This window comes from Centruroides vittatus, unplaced genomic scaffold (genome assembly GCF_030686945.1).
Source record: "Centruroides vittatus isolate TY-2023 unplaced genomic scaffold, ASM3068694v2 contig_345, whole genome shotgun sequence".
NCBI classification, from domain to species: Eukaryota; Metazoa; Arthropoda; class Arachnida; order Scorpiones; family Buthidae; genus Centruroides; species Centruroides vittatus.
In genome coordinates, this window is record NW_027122170.1 from 3,748,120 (window position 1) to 3,769,946 (window position 21,827).

A 21,827-nucleotide genomic window follows, 5' to 3' on the forward strand; every position below is an offset into this window, starting at 1 on the left:
GTTTACCTGTTTTTAAATGTAATTTTTATTTTAATACGAATTAAATATATTTTGAACGTAATCAATTTTTTTTTTTAACAAATTGAGTCGTTAGAGGGGATAAGAATGAACAGCGTCCCCTGAAATTTTTATAGGTATCCTTAAAAAATTTTAATTTTTGTTAATTTTTCTGAGGGTATCGGTATAATTTTTTTCGAATAATTTCTTCCTTTTTTGGACAAAGAAATATCTAACGCCCAATGTTCAATGGAAAAATTCATATTGCTCTATTTCGGGATACGTAATGCGAAGTAGACGACCTTCCCACGGCTCCGAGAAGGAAGTAAATAAAGAAAATAAAGAATTAAAATGCCGCCGCTTCGTGATATTAATTCGTATTTCGCTATCTGACAATAATGTACGGAAGGTCGTCCGGTGAAGGGTGTGGATGACCTCAACCGGACAAGTTTCTTGGAATGTCAAACCATACGTTCCATCAAGGTTAATTGATTCCAATAATTGTATAAAAGAAGCGAGAACCGCTTTCGGATCATCGTTCAGATTCGAACTACAACAACAACACCAATAACCATGAAGGCAATGGTAAGTTCTTAAACATATACTGCGCACTTTAGCAATGGTTTACCAGCGATGATCTTTACTCATGTAAACTTTACACAGATCGCAGCTCTCCTCTTCGCCCTGGTGGCCACCTCTTATGCCGGATTCCTCGGAGGACTCGGCTATGGTGCCTATGGTGCCTACGGTCTCGGAGGTTTTGGAGGATTTCCCGTAGGACGTGCCGTTGCCTACAGTACAACCGTCCGTCACCCAGGATACGGCTATGGTCTCGGCTACGGCTATGGACTCGGTGGCTATGGATTAGGTTACGGTTATGGACTCGGATATGGTGGCTACGGTGCTTACGGTCTTGGTCTTGGCCTTGGTCACGGAAAAATCTGGTAAATTCTCGAAATGGTAAGTTATTACTGCTAAACAAATATATATATATATATTTTCACATTTACGATAAATTTGTTTCTAAAAGTACCCGTTTTTTCTTTTGCAGCTTTCCTCCCGGACTTAAACGATTCGAATGTACATAAAGTTAAATAGTAAAATAAATAAAAAATTTTCGGTTTAACTCATCTTCTGCGTTTTCATTTCTTTTAATATGGAATTAAACATTTCATAAAAGCAAAACACATTTTATATAATCATAAGTGAGCAAAAAATTTGACCTCCGCGGGACCGCACGATAAACTTTCTACTCGTTTATCAGGTTAATTTTAACAAAGTAGTAAATATATATAATTTTCCTAGTACTTAATACTTTATAAAATAACTGATGATGATTTATTACAACCGTTGTGATTTATAATGATTTATTACAATCACTAGAGGAGTATGACTGGGCGCCATTTTGAATATTTCGCTCCATAGTTAAAATGGCGAAACTGCTTTCTCCATTTTATTTTATAATAATTAAACATTTTTATCGAAGAAAAGAGTTGAGATTTTACTATTACACTTTAAATTTACTGCATTAAATTCAAAATGGCGACTCGTGTTCAATTCTTTTCCTATTTGTATTGCTATTATCAAATACATTTTTCTATCAGAATTATTATTTTTAATTAAAAAGTGCAGATTAATAAACGGAATATTAAATTATAAGTGCTAAATAAATGATTGTATAAATATTTAGATGATATAGCGAATTCGAATCGCGCTTCCTTCGGGAGGGTTCTAATTCAAATCATAAGCGGGATGATCCTTTATTCTTATTCTTTAATTGAAAGGAATTTATCTGCACTTTAAGTATAATGTTTTTTTAGTAAAATATTATGTAAGTGAACAGCATAGGTTAAAAATACGAGTGTAGCAGCGACGTTATACCCCTAGTAGTAGAAGAATGAATCGTGTGTCCACCAATGCAAAATATGCAAATTATAAATACATTTTTTTCTGAAAATATAAAGCATATAGATTCTAAACATGGAAAGATTTCAGAAATTAACAATGGCTAAATTTATTCACAGATAGAAAAGAGTATTTCTAACCAATAGCATAGTCTGTTTTACGCAATTATCTAAACAGTAAGTAAAAACCAAGAGGATAGGATTACAAGTGATGAAACCGACTTCCATGCAAATAAAACCAAAAAAATTACATAAATTTACATAATTATTTACCTGTTTAAGATTTTTACACCCATATTTTTAACTTATCATAGACTATTATTTAAAATAAAATTACAGAAGTATTTGTTATATCTTGCAGCCGCCATGATGTTTTGCGATGCGAAAGTCGTCTCAAACACATGTTATATATTACTTTTTGCCGAATATACACGTCATATAAAGTTCTTACTTCGTTTACTTTTTATTTTTCACTAACGTTTAAGAAATTGTTCGTTAACATAAAACCAAATAAGACCAGGCGAAGCGCTAATTTTCCATCCATGCGATCTTTTCCGTTTAGAGATAAAATAGAAAATACTAAAGACTCTAAATGAATTTACAGACTTCTTAAAACAAAATACAGTATAACGTAATATACCTATAACATTTTTTTTTCAAAATAGTAAATATTCTAGGTCAGATTTTATAACACCATTTCTCAATCGCTCTTATCTTTCCGATTGCATAAAGATATTCAGATAGCTGAAATGCCTGCAAATAATGGAAATTACATAATAATCGAGCGAATTTTTGTCTGTTATGATCAAAATTACTAACTTTTTAATGTAAAATTTAATTTAAACTCCATCGGCGTGTCCGTTACTTCACCCGATTAACAACAAGCTTGCCATACTTTACGTAAACAATAGACTTTCACTCATAATCTACTCACTCACCTTCCTCCGCTGCAATTATTTTATGTACACTACCACGCGGTTTGATCGATTATTGTGCAAATTTGCATAAATTAACACAATAAACGTGTATAGTAAGTTAAATATGACAACGTACATTATACTCTATCTTAATTCAATCTATCGGTATGAATTTGAGGATGCTTCTGATATATTGTAAACATCCGATTTGGGTCTTGCTCGCTTACCATTAATAGATTGATACAATGCAAACATTTGAGAAGTGAAGCAATGAAGATGATCCATGCGAAATTTTAATGCTAACCAGAAGTGTTTTGAATTCTCGATGATAGTAGTACAGGTTTCTAATATTCTTCTAGTCAGAGCTGTATTAACGTATGGATACATTAGACCACGGTTTCATTGCTGATTATTGATACTTTTGTTCTGTCTTTATCTGTAAAAAATCAATCCGGGGGTCTCGAAAGTGCTTAAAACAGCCATACTTATAGTATTATAACATCTCTCTTCTGTTATCGAAGAAAAATAACAAGACGTATATCAATATCGTTTATAATTTGTTGGCATATTCGAGGGTTTCATAACAGAGCTTCGTGTTCCTAAATTTAAGCAAGAATTATTGTTTTTTTTTTTTTTTTTGTTTTTGTAGACGTGTTTACTCTACTTTGTAATCCAGCGAACAAATGATGGAAATGAATGAAATGTATAAATTCTTATTTTTTGAAAATGAAAACTTTTGTATCTGGTTTTAACTATGGAAAAGTATCAAGTTTTATTACAATGAGTTAGGAATATTCACGAAAATCCTTGGAGAAGCTATGTCACTTTATAAACAAAGCCTATACAGTCTCAACCATGCAAAACGAAACTTTTAGTACTGATTAACACGCTTTATTCTACTGTTATTCTTGCAAAATGTGTCGAGGTGACAATAGGTAATATAAGGTAAATATATCTGAAGCAAGCTTTGGAGACATCAACTTAACTGCTGATAGTCTCGCCTTGGCCATAGATTATCGAATTATATAAATAATGATCCAAAAATAAATAAATAAATAAAGCAATTTGTTAGTTTATTTTCAAATTAATGGAACGGAGAGGAATGTTTAACATTTTTCTTCTTATTTGCGTGGCACCCACATTTGCAACGCGTGTGCAATCATGACTATCGAGAAAATTGTGTTGCTGACATACCTGAAAATTTTTATTAATGATTATATCGACCTTAAACGAGTTTAAGAGAATATTAGATTTTTATGGAGGGGGAGATAAATAGTTAATTTACAGTTACACGCTGCTTACACGAGTGATAAAAATGATTCATGTACGGATTCGATATGATCTCACGCCGTATGTAATTACGGCGATTACATTGGTTCTAATACGATTTCTCGATACCGTTTGACAGTATTGTACTTCATCACACTTAACTAGCGAGATCACTCGACCAGTTTTATGACAGCTTGTTATATATTAACCTTGACCCGTTAGTAAGCGCATTTCCTTTATTCTACTGTTTAAATACGTAATTAAGTTGCATTGGAAATTAGAAAGGCTGTATTAAGCAGAAATGCATTGTTAAAAAGAAGAGAAAATAAGAGCAGAATTTCTCGATAAGTAAAGGTGAAAAAAAAGTTAAGATGGCCGCATTGTACGGTGCTTTCCTCCGTGATTAACAGAGCGACGAGACGGCCTTAAGCGATACGATTCTTTTAAAAATATGCTAATTATTTGTTTCCGTTTCCGTTTCCGGTTTCGATTTTACTTAGTAAAGCATCAGTTTTTTTCGGGGGTAACTTTTAGAAAGGGTCATTCATTTCACAGCTTTTCAACTCAATTTAAATCAGTTCAAATGACCTTATTTGCATGGAATTTTGGGGAATTTCACGTCCGGTATTTAACATTTTGAGTTATTCTGTTATTTATAATTAACTTCGTATGTTTTTTACCAAATAATTTATTAATAGACACTCTCTCATTCCAAAAATAAGTTTTTCTTTAAGTCTTGGAGGAGAAACGCAATTGTTCTAGATACAAAGCCATGTCTGGACATTTTGTAAAGTCTCCTAAATTATTAAATGATTAGCTCCGTATGAAGTGACCAGAAGGGCTATTTTGACTAAACTTCAGACGTAGAGGGCCTCCAAAATTTATTTAAATAGTGAGAAAGCAGATGGCTACTCCCCATCTTCTCTGACTCCTCACGGCTTAACAGGGTGCTTGCTCCTCGTGTTCTTTATACTGTTTTCCCCCATATTTGTTTTATAGGTGCGAATTTAAGTATTAACTTCGTTCGTTACATATCATGGAAGCGATTTATAACAATTTTCACGTAAATCGTGACATTTTAATGCTTTTCGTTAAAGATTCTCTTCGTAGCTAGGAGTACCATAGAGCTACGAAGCGTAAAGAAATAGGAAATTTCTAAAGGAGATTAAGAACAAAAATTAATTCAATAAATGTATAATGTTAGAGGACGATTGCTAATGGAGTGAATAAATTGATAACGTCACGCTTTTTCTAACGACAGATTATATGGACACGATATGGAATGGGGTGATCGCTCGTAACTGTCTCCCAAGGTCGGTACAGATTCAAATAGGCCAAACTTGAATTTCGATTTAAGAATATTCACGATTTTTAAATGCCGACAACGTATAAAAAATAATAATAAAATAATGCATAATAATTAGACGAATCTGTGAAATCAATGTCTAACTTTGCCAAATTTATAACTGATCTAACACCTGAACTTTCGTAAAAACGATGGATTGTGCTACGTTTTTAGTCATTTGAATACTTTTTTCTTGACTTCTAAAAGCAAAAAATAGAGCAGATTTTACATTTTTTGCCTTTTTCGGCACAATTTTTTTTTCGCTAAATGAATAAAAAGAGGCTTAAAAGTTATAAATAATTGAAAATTATACTAAAAAAAAGAGTGATACATTCATCATCCAGTGGCGCGTTATCCTATGGGCATAAAGGGCAATTGCTCGAGGCCCATACCAACTCGGGGCCCCAAACCAATTTTTTATAAACTCATTACTGTAGTAAGAATATCGAAATTTAAATTTGGCACCATATCTAGGAACCCTATAGATTGCCGGTGTGGCTCAGGCGCAACACAGAACTTAATCTTTCAAATGTCAGATAGAAAACCAACGAGGATACCGGGGGTTTTCCCCTAAAAAGTCCCCCGAAGAAAAATATTTGAAGTTAACACTGTACACGGAGCCCCCTGATGCAAATTGCCTGGGCCCCGTAAAGCTATAACGAGCCACTGCAATCGTCACTCAAATATCGGAGGAAGATTTTAAACTCCTCTAACATATAATAGAATTGCCTCCCTTCATTTTGTGTTTAAAAAAAGAATGCAAATTTTACTTTTTCTGTATTTAGAAACGGAAATTTAAAAGATTTTATTAACTAAACGGAGGCTATTAGCTCTAACTTCAAGGAGGAAAAAAATGTTTCCCTCAACCGGTAATTGCTCCAGTTCTTTCTACTTCACTTAAAATAAACCCCCCTTCAATAATAGAATGGCAAAAACAAAAGAATAAAAACTGGTTGGCAATGAATAACCGATATGGCACTGGGAGAGAACAAGGTCGTCCACAATTTTATCAATACTTTATACGTGTAATTCTATCATATTGTCTCTCTTGGGCGTGGATATTGTTTCTTTAAACAACTTTCCCGTCATAAGCCACTCGACCTTGATACTTTTAGCGCAACCTTCTCTAATGAAACCGTCCGATACGGCGCACGTGTCCTCGGATTTTAGGTATATAAAGTCCGAGCCAACTTTGTCACACCAGAATCTGAAAGAAACAGACTCGAATCACTTCTAAAACAATGAAATCCATGGTAAGAGCTCTTTGCGGGTCTCGGAGATCGGCAAAAATATCTTTGATTTAAGTGCCAAATTTAAGATTATTTTCTGTATTTTTTGACAGATCGCAGTCGTTCTTTTCGCCCTGGTGGCCACATCCCTCGCCGGATTCCTCGGAGGTTACGGTGGTTATGGTCTGGGATACGGAGGATATGGAGCATACGGATATGGAGGATTCCCCGTAGGAAGAGCCGTAGCTTACAGCAGCAGCATCCGTCACCCAGGATACGGATTTGGATACGGAGGATATGGTCTCGGATACGGTTTGGGATACGGAGGATACGGTCTCGGATACGGAGGCTACGGTCTCGGATACGGCTTGGGCCATTACGGTGGCTTCGGAAAATTCCATTAAACTGTATATATTTATAATGTATTTTTCGGATAGTCTGAACATTTTGTAAAAATAAAATTTTATTTTTTTTTTATCATCTAATTTTGTTTCGAATTATTGGAGTATTGAACTGGCATTTTTTAGCATGGCTAGGCGACTTTCAACCATTTCGAATGGGCTAAATTCGCAACTAAGTGGCTTAACACGAACGAAGGATGGAGAATTTTGTCCCGATTTAAATTTTAATACAATTTTCTACACAAATAAACTGCTTTGTATCATTTTAAAGTCGAAAGACGTTAAAACTTCCACCCTATCGTCACTCGTCTAACTAAAGGGATCTCGAGCAAAGTGGCGATCTCATATAATTGAGTGAGTCAAATCTCTAGAAGGTACTCAAAACTTGAAAGTATAAGTGAAAGATCCTCGAATTTTCTCAATAAACTTTGCGATTAATTGTTTACTTATCAAATTATTACGATTTTAAATACAAAATCTATACAATTTCCTCCGAGAATATGAAGAATTAGGACGAGTATCTTAACACTTTTTCGTGTCTCTCAACAATTTTTAATTCTTAAATTAAAATACATTAGTTAAAGAATTTTTCCTAGATTACTTATGACTTTCTGTTACGAATAAATTATTATACAAATTATTGTCTACATTATTAAATATTTTATGCTTAATTTAACGAATTTCTCGCTTGAATTACTAAAATATTTAATTGTACAAAATTTAATATATATATATATATATATATATATATATTTAAATTTTGAATAATTATACATAGTCTATATATATATAAAATTATTCAAATTCAGAAAATTTTATTTTATTATTATTTATTTATTTTTGAGGATAAGTTAAATGTAGGAACGAATTTGTTTAAAAAAGTTCTTATATATATTCTTATATATTTATTTATTCATAAACTTTTCAAAATTAAAAACAATTCTATTATTTTTCCTTATTTTGAATCCTTCTTCGAATAAAAATATAAGATAATAAATATTCTCGGTTTCTTAGCTCTAAAAGTTTTCCCTTCCCTCTCTCTTACTCTCCCTTTCCTTTCTCCGAAATATCTCTCACTCCTCTTATCCCTACTTTCTCTTCGTTTCCCCGAAATATTTCCTCTCACTCATCTCTTCCTCTTCCCAGACTATCTTCTCCCTCGCTTTTTTTTTTGTCTCGAAGAAGGACAGTGGCGTGCCGTGACATTTGATGATAGGGAAGCTGCGTTTCTGTAAGAAGCCGACTTCCTGGGGCAATCAGTTAATTGCGCGTCAGTGATAGTCTGGGTCAACGGTTCCCAACCTCTTTTCGTTAGCGTACCTCCGTGGCATTCGGCGATTTTTTCCGCAAAGTCGTTAATTACTTTATCATAAAAGTTGCCGGTCGTCGACTCCATCGACGTATTTGAAAGCTCTTTTGAAAGCAACGCTAACGACGACAATTTTTCCTCCGACCGAGTGTTCCTGGCCAATGTACGAATTTGTTTCGTGGTCGAAAAACTGCGCTCGACAGACCCACCGGTAGACGGTAGCGTAAAAATTAATGATATTAAATCATATAATTCTTTCAGTACGTCTTTGTTCGGATCGACATTAATTATATGACTCCAATAACCACCACCTTATAAGTTGCTGAGGGAGTTAGTTTTCTTAACATATAATTAACTAACGTTAATTACATGTTTTATGTCTAAGAGTTACTTGTCAATATAGTCCGGACGCCAATATAAATATTGCGATTCGCTACGTAATTTAGATAAATCAAAAAATTTCCCATAAAATTTACTTCATTTAAAGAATTAAAACACGCTTGGAAAAATTGTTTTTTATAATATTAAAATTATTAACATATAAAATGATACAAATTCTAAAGATTTTGTCTGAAAATCTGTCAATATAATTAAAAGAAAATTATAATTAAACATAACTTTGCAAATAAACGTACACTTTACTTTTTAAATCTTAAATAATTCACGTAGTCAGATAACTCCCTGCCAGTGGCTAAGGGATAGAATCGTTGGAGGCGTTATACGATATTTTGGTGTGTAGCTTCCACTCAAGGTCCGGACCTTGACTTCCACCGCCTAAACCGGATGAGGTTGGTGCTCTGTAAAGAGCATGCGCCGATGCCTATAATCTGGCTGCTTTACACCATTCGGTTATTCTCGCCGTGGAAGCTGACAATACGGCGCTTCCATTCCGCCACTGATATTCGAATATACGATAGCAATCTTATCGTTTTTTATCACGTGTAGTATAGAAATTTGTAGTAAGATACGCAATGCGGTTTAATAAAATATTAATTTTAATTAATTTTAATTAATTCAAAATACGTGAAAATACGAAAATAATCGCCCGATACGAATTTATATTTTAGAAAATACGAGGGAAGCGGCGCTTCCACCGCTTCCAACGACGGCGCGCCACCGAAGGAAGATACTCAAATAACATCGACATTAATTCACTACATAATTTTTATATTATCAACGAATGCAACGTTCCAAAGAATATTAAGTGATAAATAAATAATCGATCATCATTTAAATTCTAAAATAACGAATAATCGGGTAGCAATATTCAAATTGCATACCTATAGATTCCCACAGCTGTCTGTTCGTCAGTCAGTCCTTCCTTAATCACCAGAACGGAGTTATATAGAGACCAAATATAGAAAGTTTAGGGGCCGGACTTATAACTATATATATAAACTTCCGGTTTGGACCGGAAGTCACGTGTGTTTTTCTAAATTAAAAATACGATTAAAAATTAAAGCCCGGCATTGATTGTTCGTGGTAATTAAATAATGTCTTATAAATGAATTTTTATAAATAAATAAATAAATAAAATATTTGTCTAAAAATATTTATTTTAAAATTATTTTAAAACATTTAAATAGCCATACCTTGAAGTGAGTAAAATTACAGGATACGCATTAATAGTTTTTTCTTACTCGTCCTTACTTTTTAAGGTTAAAATAGGTAAAAGGTACGCAATAAATACGCGATAAACCCATTCAACGCTTACTAAAAGTGATTATGATTGTACATAATTAATCGTGGGAAAGCATCAAAATACCCCGATATAACAGTACTGGATCGTATTAAGCGTTGTATCGAAAGTTAAGGTTTGGGGTTATCTCCTTATCCTTAAACTTCAGCAAAAATTAATTTTTTTGGCGATTATTTTTAATATAGAACCACTATTAATAACCCGTTTTTTTTTTTTTTTTTTTTTTTTACAACGCGAACCTTTTAATGTCCGTAGGTTTTCCTTTCGTGTAGTAATCGGAACAGGTTTATTTTCCCAAGACAATTTCCGTTTTTATGAATTGTTAACCTTGATACCAATAAGAGCTAGCTTCTCGCTGGTATAGAACTAACCTTGAAGGATAATATAAAAAGCCCTCTAAGTTCCTACCCTCTTCAGATCTGCTCGGTTCCAGACAGAAACTCGTAACAAACATGAAGACCATTGTAAGTGATTTTTCAGTTTATTCCACCAACCTATCGTTCGCGATCCCCGTTTCTCGTTTACGGGAGATCGTCGATTAGTAAGGTTGGGAGACATTGTTTTAGACATTAATTCTTTCTTAGAATTAAGAAATGATGGAATTTTCTTAATATTTTTAGGTTGCCATCTTATTTTTGGCTCTCGCAGCCGTGGCTTCTGCAGGATACCTCGGATACGCGGGACCTTTCGGCCCTACTAGCACCGTAGTATACAGTTCGAGCGCATACGGACACGGTCCTTACGGATACGGAGGATTCGGTTACGGATATGGTGGATACGGATTAGGCTATCGCGGATATGGTGGATACGGATATGGTGGCTACGGATTAGGACACGGATATTACGGATTGGGCTTCGGCCACGGAAAATATTTCTAAGGAATATGTATATTTGTGTCTGAAACTTCCCTTATATAAAGTACTTTCGGACATTTGTATATTAAATTAACTCTTCTCCTGTAAAAATTCCTATGTAAAAATTAAAATTATACACATTATTTTCTTTTTTAATTTAAAAAATGTTTTTGACTCTTGTTTTACATAAATATTTTTATATTTTTACAACAAAATTGGTTTCGGGGTCATGCCACGTTATGGCGAGAGATAAATATATTAATTAGGTTATTATAATTCGAATTAATGCAGCATTCTAGCGTTAGTTTATACAATTAACAGAATTAAAGCTTATCCCAAGAATTAGCTTACGTAAGGTGAGGCAGGATGAGGACGTTAAGGTTTGAAAAGTCATAAGATGGCAACTACTTTAATGAGAACAATAATTTTTTATTCTCAGCAACTACAACATTTGGTAATATATAATACAAAATTTAATTTTTGAAAGACGTTTTTAAAAACAAGAAAATTTAATATTTTAAAATTATATGTAAATGCACCATCTTGCCCCACCCATGGAGTAAGATGGGGATATTATTTTTATTTACAAGAAGGACAAATTAAAATGGTTAAACTGTCGTTTTCTTCAATATTGGCACAAGAACAGTGCGCCCATTTATCGCAACGGCTACATTTATTGTTATTTTCCGAATAAATAAATATAAAAGTTTGAACTTACTCGTATTTACTTTGCCAGACGATACTGTCACTTCGCGCATGCCCAGTTTCGCTATTTTGTAAGCAGACGATATTTTTTTCGTGGAAAAAAAATTTTATTTCGATCGTTATCTCACATTTTATTTCTTGTTAATATAGTATTTAAATTAAAAAAATGTTTTCATAAATAAAATAAAACGTAAAACATAAATAATAAAGTAATACAGTAGGCTATATACTGTATAAATTTATTACAGTTAGATATGACTTAAAAGTGGAATATTTCATTTTCTATAAAAAGATCATTTTTAAAATTGTTATTTTATATATTCGAAAAGGTGATATAGAATTATCGATGATAGCGAATTTAAAACTAGTTTACTGCACTATATTGCGGTGCCTCCAGCCGGCAGCAGAATTCGTGGCCAACCTGGGGCAAGATGGGATACCCCATCTTGCCCCAACGTGCACTTTTCATACTGACTGCAAACACGGGTAAACTTTATTTCAAAACTAAACAATTTCGGTCTTAAAGGTTACTTCGAATACCATATCTTCATCTAAAAGACAATGCTACGGCAAATTCACAATAATACTTATTTTGTAGAAACTTTGAAGCGGGCGTAAATTAGATGAAATATTGCTGAAGCGTGGAAAACTGTCTTACTTCCAAACAAAGAGAGCGATTCGGACGTACTCTCTCTCGTCCCGTCATCCCGTTTGAAGTTGACATTTAGTCCCCCAAATAACAGCTAGATGAAAGCGCGTTAACCACGAATAAACAGACGTCCCCGTCTTACCCCATGGCCCCATCTTGCACCACCTCCCCCTATTGTATAATGTATACAGGGACTCTAACATTTATCTAGGCGCACCACAAAGCTTACGATGCATTAATTCCACTGAGATGTTTACAGTAAATTCATTTTAGTAAAAACACTTAATTTTTTCAATAAATGTATTTATTTTACTATATACATCTCGGTGGTTCTAATGCAACCTATGCGTATGCAGACGTCTAATGTTAAAAAGATCTCTGCGCCATATAAATGTTAGTGAACAACACCCCGTGAAGTAAGCAAGAATACTTTAAGGCTTAGCCTCGAAAATAAACTTCCCCAACCATATTAGTTGCTTAGAAGGGTTGAAAAAACGTTATGTTAGAGGTTATATGTCAGAAATATATGTCTATGTATCTCTGACGTACTGTAATCTTTGGACCTGATCGATGTCTGGGAGAGATAAGAGGAGCCCGTGCAAGTCACAAACATCAGACCTCATTTTTCTCTCTCAAACCATAAATATAAAGCAGACTTTTTTCATCATCTATCTAAAGAAACTTAAATCACTTTCGTTATCATATTTTTATATTATATTTTGGAGGCCCTTCGTGTCCGAGGCCCAGACAAAAGACAACGCTTCGTCTATCCGGTTACGTTTCTGATATTCCAGCTGATAGAATGTTTGAAGTAGGCATGAGAAATAAAATGTAAGTCTATGCAAATACCATATTATAAACTTAAATAGTAACTTTATCTATATATATAAAAACGAATGTATGTCTGTCTGTGTGTGTGTCTGTGTGTCTGTCCTTCATGCATTACCACACTATTTATTCGATTGCCATGAAACTTTGGGAAGTTGTTTAATACACTCCCGCGAAGGTTTGTGGCATATGTGAAGACCACTATTTCCCCCTTTCAAAAATATATTTATATATGGATTAAGGCTTTCATGTCCAACAGATGGCGCTAACTTCTGACAACCTAAGTTGGCTTTTCTGCGAGGCATTATGCTTTTCTGTTAGAATGGACTAAAGCAGATCATTTTCTATCTATATAAATAAAATATAACGTTTGTTTGTTCTTACCGATTCCTTTTGAATTTTGACACAACGTTGCATTCGCATACGCAAGTGTTTGTATATAATATACACGTCTAAATTCCCCCTACTGGGGAGAGATGGACGGGATTAAGGCTTACCGTGAAGAACTCGGTTTCTATTATACTATTTTACATGCGGTTTTTTGCGTTTTTGATTGCATTTTAATAGGTTACGTCAACAGAATATACACTAAAAAGGGATTTTTCGATATTTCCTTGCGACGGAGAGGGACAGGATTAAGGCTTACTGTGAAGAACTCCGACTTTTATTATACTATTTTGCATGCGGTTTTTTGCGTTTTTAATTGCGTTTTAATAGGTTACGTCAACAGAATATACACTAAAAAGGGATTTTTAGATAATCCCTTGCGGGGGAGAGGGACAGAATTAAGGCTTACTGTGAAGAACTCTGCTTCTATTTATACTATTTTGCATGCGGTTTTTTGCGTTTTTAATTGCGTTTTAATAGGTTACGTCAACAGAATATACACTAAAAAGGGATTTTTCGATAATCCCTTGCGGGGGAGAGGGACAGGATTAAGGCTTACCGTGAAAAACTTGGCTTCTATTATACTATTTTAGATGCGGTTTTTTGCGTTTTTAATTGCGTTTTAATAGGTTACGTCAACAGAATATACACTAAAAATGGATTTTTCGATATTTCCCTGCGGGGGAGAGGGACAGGATTAAGGCTCACTGTGAAGAACTCGACTTTTATTATACTATTTTAGATGCGTGTTTGATTGCGTTTTAATAGGGTACGTCAAGAGAATGTACACTAAGAAGGGATTTTTTGAAATTCCCCCCACGGGGGAGGCGTTATACATTTATAATAAATACATTTTGAGCCACAGCAACGCGTGGCCGGGTCTGCTAGTAAAAAATAAATTAACAGCGTAACCACATTATGTAGAACCTAGCAATACGGGTAGGCACATAGGTCTAAGGGCCTGAAAATTACAGTTACGTCACCCAGATTAAACACGATTAAATTTTCCTTGTAAAAAGATTAAAAGAACCGGATTAGCACGTCGTTCCGGAGGTTTTAATGGCTCCTTATTGGCAGCGAAATATGTTTATGTTTTAAATAGAAAATATATAAAGTACTTACCACATCATATCAAATTTTCCAAGACTGAAGTTATTGGAATGAATACTTGAAGGAGAGTGCAGAATTAAAAGATGTTACGTGATTATAATCAATTAAATCATAAATAATCCATACGCTTTTCAGCTTGTAATTATTTGTCTTCAAGTAGAACATTGCTCAATTTAAAAAATTAATTTTTTTCTTTTAAATAATATGTAAAAACTATTTTCTATGTGAAATCCATTATCTTAGTGGCTCCTCTTCAGAGATTAAAGGCCTCCGTTAACAAATACACGATCTTAACTAAGAGATAAATTTTCATTTTCAGCTCTTCGTGTACCTTTTAGTTTCCGCATCTAAAACTCATTAACTATAACTACTTTCCACCATTTTAATCCATACATTTGCATTAAAAGTAAGGGCAATTAAGAAAAACAACACTACTATAATTATACTTATTATTTTTTTTATTTACAAAATTCAAATTCCATAAAAAATAATTGAAAAAGTATATAATTTTTGGTTTTCAATGACTGTAGTGGAGTGTTTGTTGATACTTCGTTGGTCTACCAGAATTTTCCGTAACCTCCGTAACCACCGTATCCTCCGTAACCTCCGTAGCCACCGTATCCTCCGTAACCTCCGTAGCCACCGTATCCTCCGTATCCGAAACCTCCGAGTCCGTATCCGAGTCCATATCCGTGTCCGTAATAATGAGGATGCTTGATGTGGGTGCTATAAGCCACAGCACGACCTACGGGATGGCCATATCCGTATCCTCCATATCCACCATAACCTCCATAACCTCCATAACCACCATATCCACCGTATCCTCCGTATCCTCCGTAATGTCCGAGGAAACCAGCAAAAGTAGTTGCCAAGATGGCGAAGAGGAGAGCAACCACCTGAAAGTATGGACGAAATGAATTTAAAATCTCCAAAATTTCACAAATTAGGATGTAGAAAGATACTTACGAAAGTTTTCATTGTTGGAAGTAGTTGTTTGGTTCGAGTGAGTGAGCGAATCTGTTCAATTGAAAACTTTGGAGGGTTTATATACTTATAACAAAGACCTTGATACCATGACTAAACTTTCGGTGTCGTGGCACTGCGGATACCAAGGCTTACAAAAATTAGCAATAAATAGTAGTAAAATATTCGGGTATGGTACATTAAATTAGTAAATATAAATCTCTGTCAGCGAAGGTCCTTTGTGGTTTTTTTTATTTATTTTATTTTTTATTATCGTGCCTGGCGATAACGGAACAGTTGGACGATTTTCCTCGAAGGCATTTACTTAGAAGAATGGTGTACAACTCATTAACTTTACTGGGAATTAAGGGGGAAAGGATATAAAAGAATCGATCACGCTCTAAATATAACGGAATTTTATCACTTTTAATTTTCGGATTTCTATCTAACCGAATCAGTAAACTATTCTTATGAGTTTTTATTTAATTCACGCATAAAATTTGTAGAAACAATTAAACTAAATGAATCCCTCTTAAAATTCAATTACGTTTTTTATACAGTTTCAACCAAGCTTAGCTACATTAATATTTTTTTTTGCGTTAAATAACTTTGGATATGCCCTCCGAAAAAATGTATACATTTTGAAATAAACTACACGTCATGCTGTATTATGATTTTTAAATCGTTCATGAGCATCTCTATTCGTGAATAAGTTGAATATGACATATGATTTCTTGTCACGAGACATAATAACTGTTCAAGCGAGCCGTGCACACTCGAGAAAAACTCAAATACATCCGCTACATTAATATTTAAATCGTATAATCTTCCGTTTCCGGTTTTAAAATCACTTTTTACATACAGTATAAACGATATCACCTACTTAAATAGATAATTTTTTAGTTTATTAACCTCTAAAACTAAAGGTTAATTTTAAAAGTTATAAAAACTAGTTCCAAGGATTTAAAAAACGTTTTTTTTTTATCTATTATAATATTAATTAGTTTCTATAGATTTTTATTGTTTAAAACGTGAAAACAATAAATGTATAAATTGATAAAATTAAGATTCAATAGTAACACGAAGCAGACTTTTATTAAGATTTCTACTTAAATTAATGGCTTAATTTAATTCATAATAAAGATTAATAAATAAATTAATGAAACTAATTACCTTATTTTTACAGTTTTAATTTATTTATTTAATTAATACAACTGAGTCTACGAATAATATAAATCTTATTAAATAAACTGAAGCTTCAGTTTTTTGTGTGTCGTGCCGAAGCTGGTATTCACGGGATGTATAATGGTTACACACTTGAATTATATATACGCTTGATAAAAGTATTATTAAGCTCATTAAATGTACTAAGAAATAAAACTAAAGTGTCGTCTTTTAAAATTTAGGGGTTCGTAGCACTGTGTATCCGGCAAAATCTCAGCTAAATTTGCTATACGTAATCAAAATTTAAATTGTGCAGATTGATTAAGTGAGAATAGGAATACACACACAAACACACTGTTGAGAATCCATTATCCATATAAAAATCATATAGAGCGCCTGTAGAAAAACCCTTAAATGACCTTTCGTAAATGAAAGGGTGTTAAATGAAACATCCTATCCACTAAAAACCTTTTAAACGTAATCTCGTATATCAAAAAAACGTATTTATTTCGAGAAAATTTCGAAAAATATTATTTTAAAATAACGTAAAAAATTAAATTTTTAATATATAATATCTTATTTTTTCACTAATGGAAGAGTGTAAAAAAGTGAAACTTAAAAACTAATTAATTTTATTATCGACAGATGGCGCGGATGAAGGATATTTTTTATCCTGTATTATTACTCGTTTCGTTGCCTTATGAAATATAGACATATGTTAGGGCTATTATTAACTATTTTAAATTAAAATACACAAAAGTATTTTTCTAAATCAAATTAAAACAGTAAATTAAGTTTTCTGTAAATACAGTAACATCTTGTAACACTTGCGAGCAGAGGCGTAGCTAGGGGGGTGGCGGCCCGCCCCGGGTGTCACCCCTACACGGGGTGACACCCGGTAGGCCTGTACCTAAAAAAAAGGTCAACGACTTGCCTCCCATGACAGTTTCTTCGCCATGAAGAGACACCACGAGAGCTCGCATCAGCTGAAAATCTTACTATGATTTATTATATAAATCTAAACTCATACGTCGCGACATCGTGTATTCAATATAGCGTTCAAGTTGCTCGAGTGCGAAGATATTACAATTCAACAGTGTTTTATAAAAGAGTTAAAAACGGTGACACCACGATATCCGCACCGGGTGTCACCCGTGCTAGCTACGCCACTGCTTGCGCGGCTACCTTGTGGGGTTTACAATATATAAAGCAGAGTACAAATACAGGCATACCTGTACAAATACTGATATACCTGAACTTGTGAATAAAAAATTAAAAGTTCTATCATATACACGTTCGGGCATACCGGTTCTGTAGGTGCGTACCCGTCTTAACTGCGAGATGGCAAGTTGACACAGATTATAATATTAATACTCCACATAATACTTTCATAATGTATTAACACTCCCATTGTGGGCCTGACCGCACCCACGACAGGCACGATTAAAAGGCCCTCTTAGTGCGCGCGGGGCGAAAAGAGGAAGAGGGCCTTTTAATCGAGCAATTTATTTTCCATTAATCGTTTAAATTCGGGTTTCAAATAAACACAAATATACGTATTTGTATCTACGAATCGTAAGATTTATTAACGTTATATTTTGTGGTAAAAGAATTTTGCTTATTTAAAATAGATTTTTGCATTTACTAATCGATGAAAAGTCTTTCGTTTTGTGCTGGATTTTCCGTCATGGTACTTCGAGTCACTCTGTAAGACTCTAAATGAGAACTGGGCATAATTGTGAAAGAAGGTACCTTTTCGGCGGATGACGTATCCTTCGACCACGGTACGTCGTATTGATAAGGATTTGAACCTGGCCTGGTGTGACGATTCAGACATTCCGTATCTAACTGCAATGACTTTTCCTTTCTCGTCAAGTCGTCTTCCACTCGATATAGATGCTCCTGAAGTTGATTCAAAATTAATCTGCGGATATATTAAATAGATTCCCATTATAATTTGCAAAGTATTAGATTGGCTGCATAATTTGACAGTAAGCTAATTCAGAATTGCGTATCGAACGATTACAATTTTTCGACGAAAATAATCAGTCTTCGAATGAATGTAACGCGTTATCTAATTTAATTTAACGGGAGGAAAATTGATCAATGCGTATTCAAACACATTGACGAAGGAAAATTTTCATGCGTATTATGAAATTTGTAAACTAACAAGTAAGAATACGTTGTAAAGACCTTGGAACAATCACTAGATGCTAAACTTGTTTGGCAAATAGACAATTAGAATTTGTACTGTACACGAACCTTTAAGATTCGAATTGAACTTGTGGATTTTATTAAATTTAACTTATTAATGAAAAAGTTCGTACCTGGCATTATTTAATTCCTCCTCCAGTTCTTCTTTAGCTTTATTTAACTGCGCGTATTCTTCTCTTAGTCCCCAAAATACGTGATCGGCAACTAATTCCATTCTTGGTCTCCATTTTCTATCTTCTAAGCGCGTATGATTTAATTTTAAAGGATTTCTAATGGCTCGAATTTGTCTTTCTATATTCTGAACTTCTTTCATCATCCTTTCGATCTCGTCAATAAGCTAAATTATATACATTTTTACATAAATATATTTTAAGCTATAAACTTCAACGTTAATATACGCTTACGTTATTTTTCTGATAAGCTAAATTATCCCTAGCTTGTTGGGTTTCGTGTATCCGTTGACGAAAGGCATATTGAGTCGCTTCTCTTTGCCGAAACAGAAGATTGTTCGTGTCCCTAATTGTTTTCCAACAATTAACGATTAGTGTTCTAGCCGCGGCTGTTATTTCCTCTCCTTTCGTACAATTTCGAACCGAATGATCGAGCCATTGCTGTACCCCAACAATTCTAAAAGTGAATAATATTAGATTCTGAATGTTCCGCTTTATTGTAAATATGTTATTCTCGAGTACCAGAAGTAAAGAAAGACAAATTATAAGGTTAATTTTAATGAAATTAATAAAAAGCGTACCTACCCCGGAGGGATATCCAAAGGCCTGGGTTTATAACTAATATCATCTACACATTCGGGTTGCAAGAGTTTCAAACGACGATCTTGGGCTAAAGCATAGGATTTGTCCTTCATGTCGTTACACAAAATATCTCTGATCTCCTTCAATTTACATAACTGCTCCCAGCACTCGTGGCTCTTATTTCCCATCTTACAATATATTTCATCTAAGAGTTTTAGTTCCTAAAACGAATCCAAATTATAATTTCAATTGTTTTATGAAATGTCGAGTATAAATTAACTCACGCATGATAAATTTTCTTGGACTTGATCGTCGGTTAAATCGATGCCATGGCGTTGGTCTCTCATCCTGACAATTTCTTTAGCGGCCTCTACGTAAGGAACTTTTTCCACTAACGCTCTTTCTATATTAAATTTGGCATCTCTTAATATTTCCGTTTCCTTTTCTACGTCTCTAATCGTTCTTTCCAAGTTTTTATACAAGTGATCTACGTCATCGATGCGGTCGCAGAATCTCAGATTACAATCCTGATGGCATCGTAAGAATATAATTAACTCGAAAAGTATAATGTATATCAGAATATTAAAAATATATCCTTGTTTACCAGTATTTGATATCTTTCATGGGTTGAAGAGGTGCAAGCTTTTAGATTTATAAGACGTATACATGTATACCAATCCAATATTAATATAAGAAGTAGATTTCCAAATTGACAGAAAGATGGAGATGAAATACAAGCGATGAAATAAAAATGCCAAGGAGAAAAGGAATGAAAGGAAGAAAGTAGAAGAAAGGGAACAAGGAATGAAGGGATTAAGAACAGCAGCCTGTAAAATTCCTTGTAAAATGTAACCAATCCGAAGAATAGAAAAGCATTTAAATTTACAAAATTTAAGAAAATTCTTCATTTATCAAATAGAAAGGCACGTTTATGACGATTGTACAGAGACATATTTATGTTTATCGTGTAAATGATTCGAATGAGTGGAAGGACGTGGAAAGAATGCGAAGAAAACATGACGAACTGATGATAATTGTGGAAAGACGTAGGAAGAGACGAAGAAAGCGAGAGGGACTTGGGAAAGATAGGAAAAAAACAGGAAGATGGCACAGTGATTGGGAAGGACGGAATACGATGTTGGAACGGGATGAAGACGATAACGATAAGAACGAATATTAATAATTACCTGCAGTTTCCATTCTATTCTATTATGAGCTTCGTGTCTTAGTTGTAAGCTGTCTTGCCTCAGTGCAACGGACTTTGCATTCACATCCCTGCTGATCTTCTCTAAGGCTAAATTGTTCAAGTTCCAATCGTGTGGCGTGTAACGGATCGCCGGCTTATTTACTATGGCAGGAAACATTATTTACAACGAAGATAATTTATAATCCCGAAGAACAAACTCGGACACTAAAATTTTCTACGATAAAGAAAATAATCGAATGTAATCATTTATTATAAGTTTATATTCGAGTTATTTCATTCGACTCTACTCTTTTCACCTGTATTTGAATATCTTGACGTTCGACAACTGCCGAGTGAATCGAATTTAGCTTAGTTTTATACGGTTGCTATGGTGATTGTGTCGTTACTAATGACGAAAGGAAAAAATTGTTATTGTGTTATATTTACATAAATCATGTCTTTAAAGTTTATTTTCTAGTTTTAATATTTTAATTGTAAAAATTTCAAGTTTTATGGCATTTAAACTATACGAAGCGACAGAAAATTTTAATATTTTCTACTTCAATTTTTAATAATACCTTTATCAATCGTCGCCATTTACATCACAAAGAGTTGATAAGGGACTCGAAGTCCGAAATGCATACTCTAGGAAATAAAATGCGATTTTCTAAAGCTCGTACTTAATAAAATCGTTATTAAGCCCGACCCTACTCGAGATACGACACGCGACGCCTTTATCTCCCCACTTCCTCGACCTTTAATAGCCAAAATTTAACAGCATCGATCCCCCTAATATACAAACCTTTCTGCAAAATTTCAGTAAATTTCGACAAAAATCACAGGAGTTATTAATGCATTCATCGAGTCTTACCTGGCTATTTACGTAAATTATAGCCTTCTAATGCTCATTTTTGGTCTTCCATTAATATCTATGGTCACTGGAAT

At 33.9% G+C, this 21,827-nt stretch overlaps 5 protein-coding genes across 5 annotated transcripts; 3 read left to right on the forward strand and 2 right to left on the reverse strand.

Annotated features, from left to right (window-relative positions):
• Positions 1-176: 176 nt before the first annotated feature.
• On the forward strand, positions 177-1,123 carry LOC136974276 (glycine-rich protein-like). Its single transcript, XM_067269113.1, has 3 exons — positions 177-582; positions 661-957; positions 1,049-1,123. Exons 1-2 carry the CDS (start codon positions 571-573, stop codon positions 943-945), a joined length of 297 nt encoding a protein of 98 aa, XP_067125214.1. The 5' UTR covers positions 177-570; the 3' UTR covers positions 946-957; positions 1,049-1,123.
• Positions 1,124-6,630: 5,507 nt separating this feature from the next.
• On the forward strand, positions 6,631-7,146 carry LOC136974275 (glycine-rich protein-like). Its single transcript, XM_067269111.1, has 2 exons — positions 6,631-6,685; positions 6,775-7,146. Exons 1-2 carry the CDS (start codon positions 6,674-6,676, stop codon positions 7,063-7,065), a joined length of 303 nt encoding a protein of 100 aa, XP_067125212.1. The 5' UTR covers positions 6,631-6,673; the 3' UTR covers positions 7,066-7,146.
• A 3,309-nt stretch (positions 7,147-10,455) lies between these two features.
• On the forward strand, positions 10,456-10,990 carry LOC136974277 (glycine-rich protein-like). The gene is made up of 2 exons (XM_067269114.1): positions 10,456-10,534; positions 10,691-10,990. Exons 1-2 carry the CDS (start codon positions 10,523-10,525, stop codon positions 10,946-10,948), a joined length of 270 nt encoding a protein of 89 aa, XP_067125215.1. The 5' UTR covers positions 10,456-10,522; the 3' UTR covers positions 10,949-10,990.
• Positions 10,991-15,160: 4,170 nt separating this feature from the next.
• LOC136974183 (glycine-rich protein-like) lies at positions 15,161-15,690 on the reverse strand. Its single transcript, XM_067268987.1, has 2 exons — positions 15,570-15,690; positions 15,161-15,499 (listed from the first exon to the last, which is right to left on the reverse strand). Exons 1-2 carry the CDS (start codon positions 15,579-15,581, stop codon positions 15,161-15,163), a joined length of 351 nt encoding a protein of 116 aa, XP_067125088.1. The 5' UTR covers positions 15,582-15,690.
• A 2,605-nt stretch (positions 15,691-18,295) lies between these two features.
• On the reverse strand, positions 18,296-21,075 carry LOC136974278 (tektin-2). Its single transcript, XM_067269115.1, has 6 exons — positions 20,884-21,075; positions 19,981-20,223; positions 19,700-19,917; positions 19,349-19,571; positions 19,058-19,281; positions 18,296-18,654 (listed from the first exon to the last, which is right to left on the reverse strand). Exons 1-6 carry the CDS (start codon positions 21,058-21,060, stop codon positions 18,375-18,377), a joined length of 1,365 nt encoding a protein of 454 aa, XP_067125216.1. The 5' UTR covers positions 21,061-21,075; the 3' UTR covers positions 18,296-18,374.
• Between the last annotated feature and the right edge of the window lie 752 nt (positions 21,076-21,827).

Coding starts and splice junctions, on each gene's coding strand:
- LOC136974278 (XM_067269115.1), bottom strand. CDS start 21,060: ATGTTTCCTGCCATAGTAAATAAGCCGGCGATCCGTTACACGCCACAC. Junction 20,224..20,883: donor GAATAGAATGGAAACTGCAG/GTAATTATTAAT, acceptor CGATGCCATCAG/GATTGTAATCTGAGATTCTG. Junction 19,282..19,348: donor TAGCTTATCAGAAAAATAAC/GTAAGCGTATAT, acceptor TATATAATTTAG/CTTATTGACGAGATCGAAAG.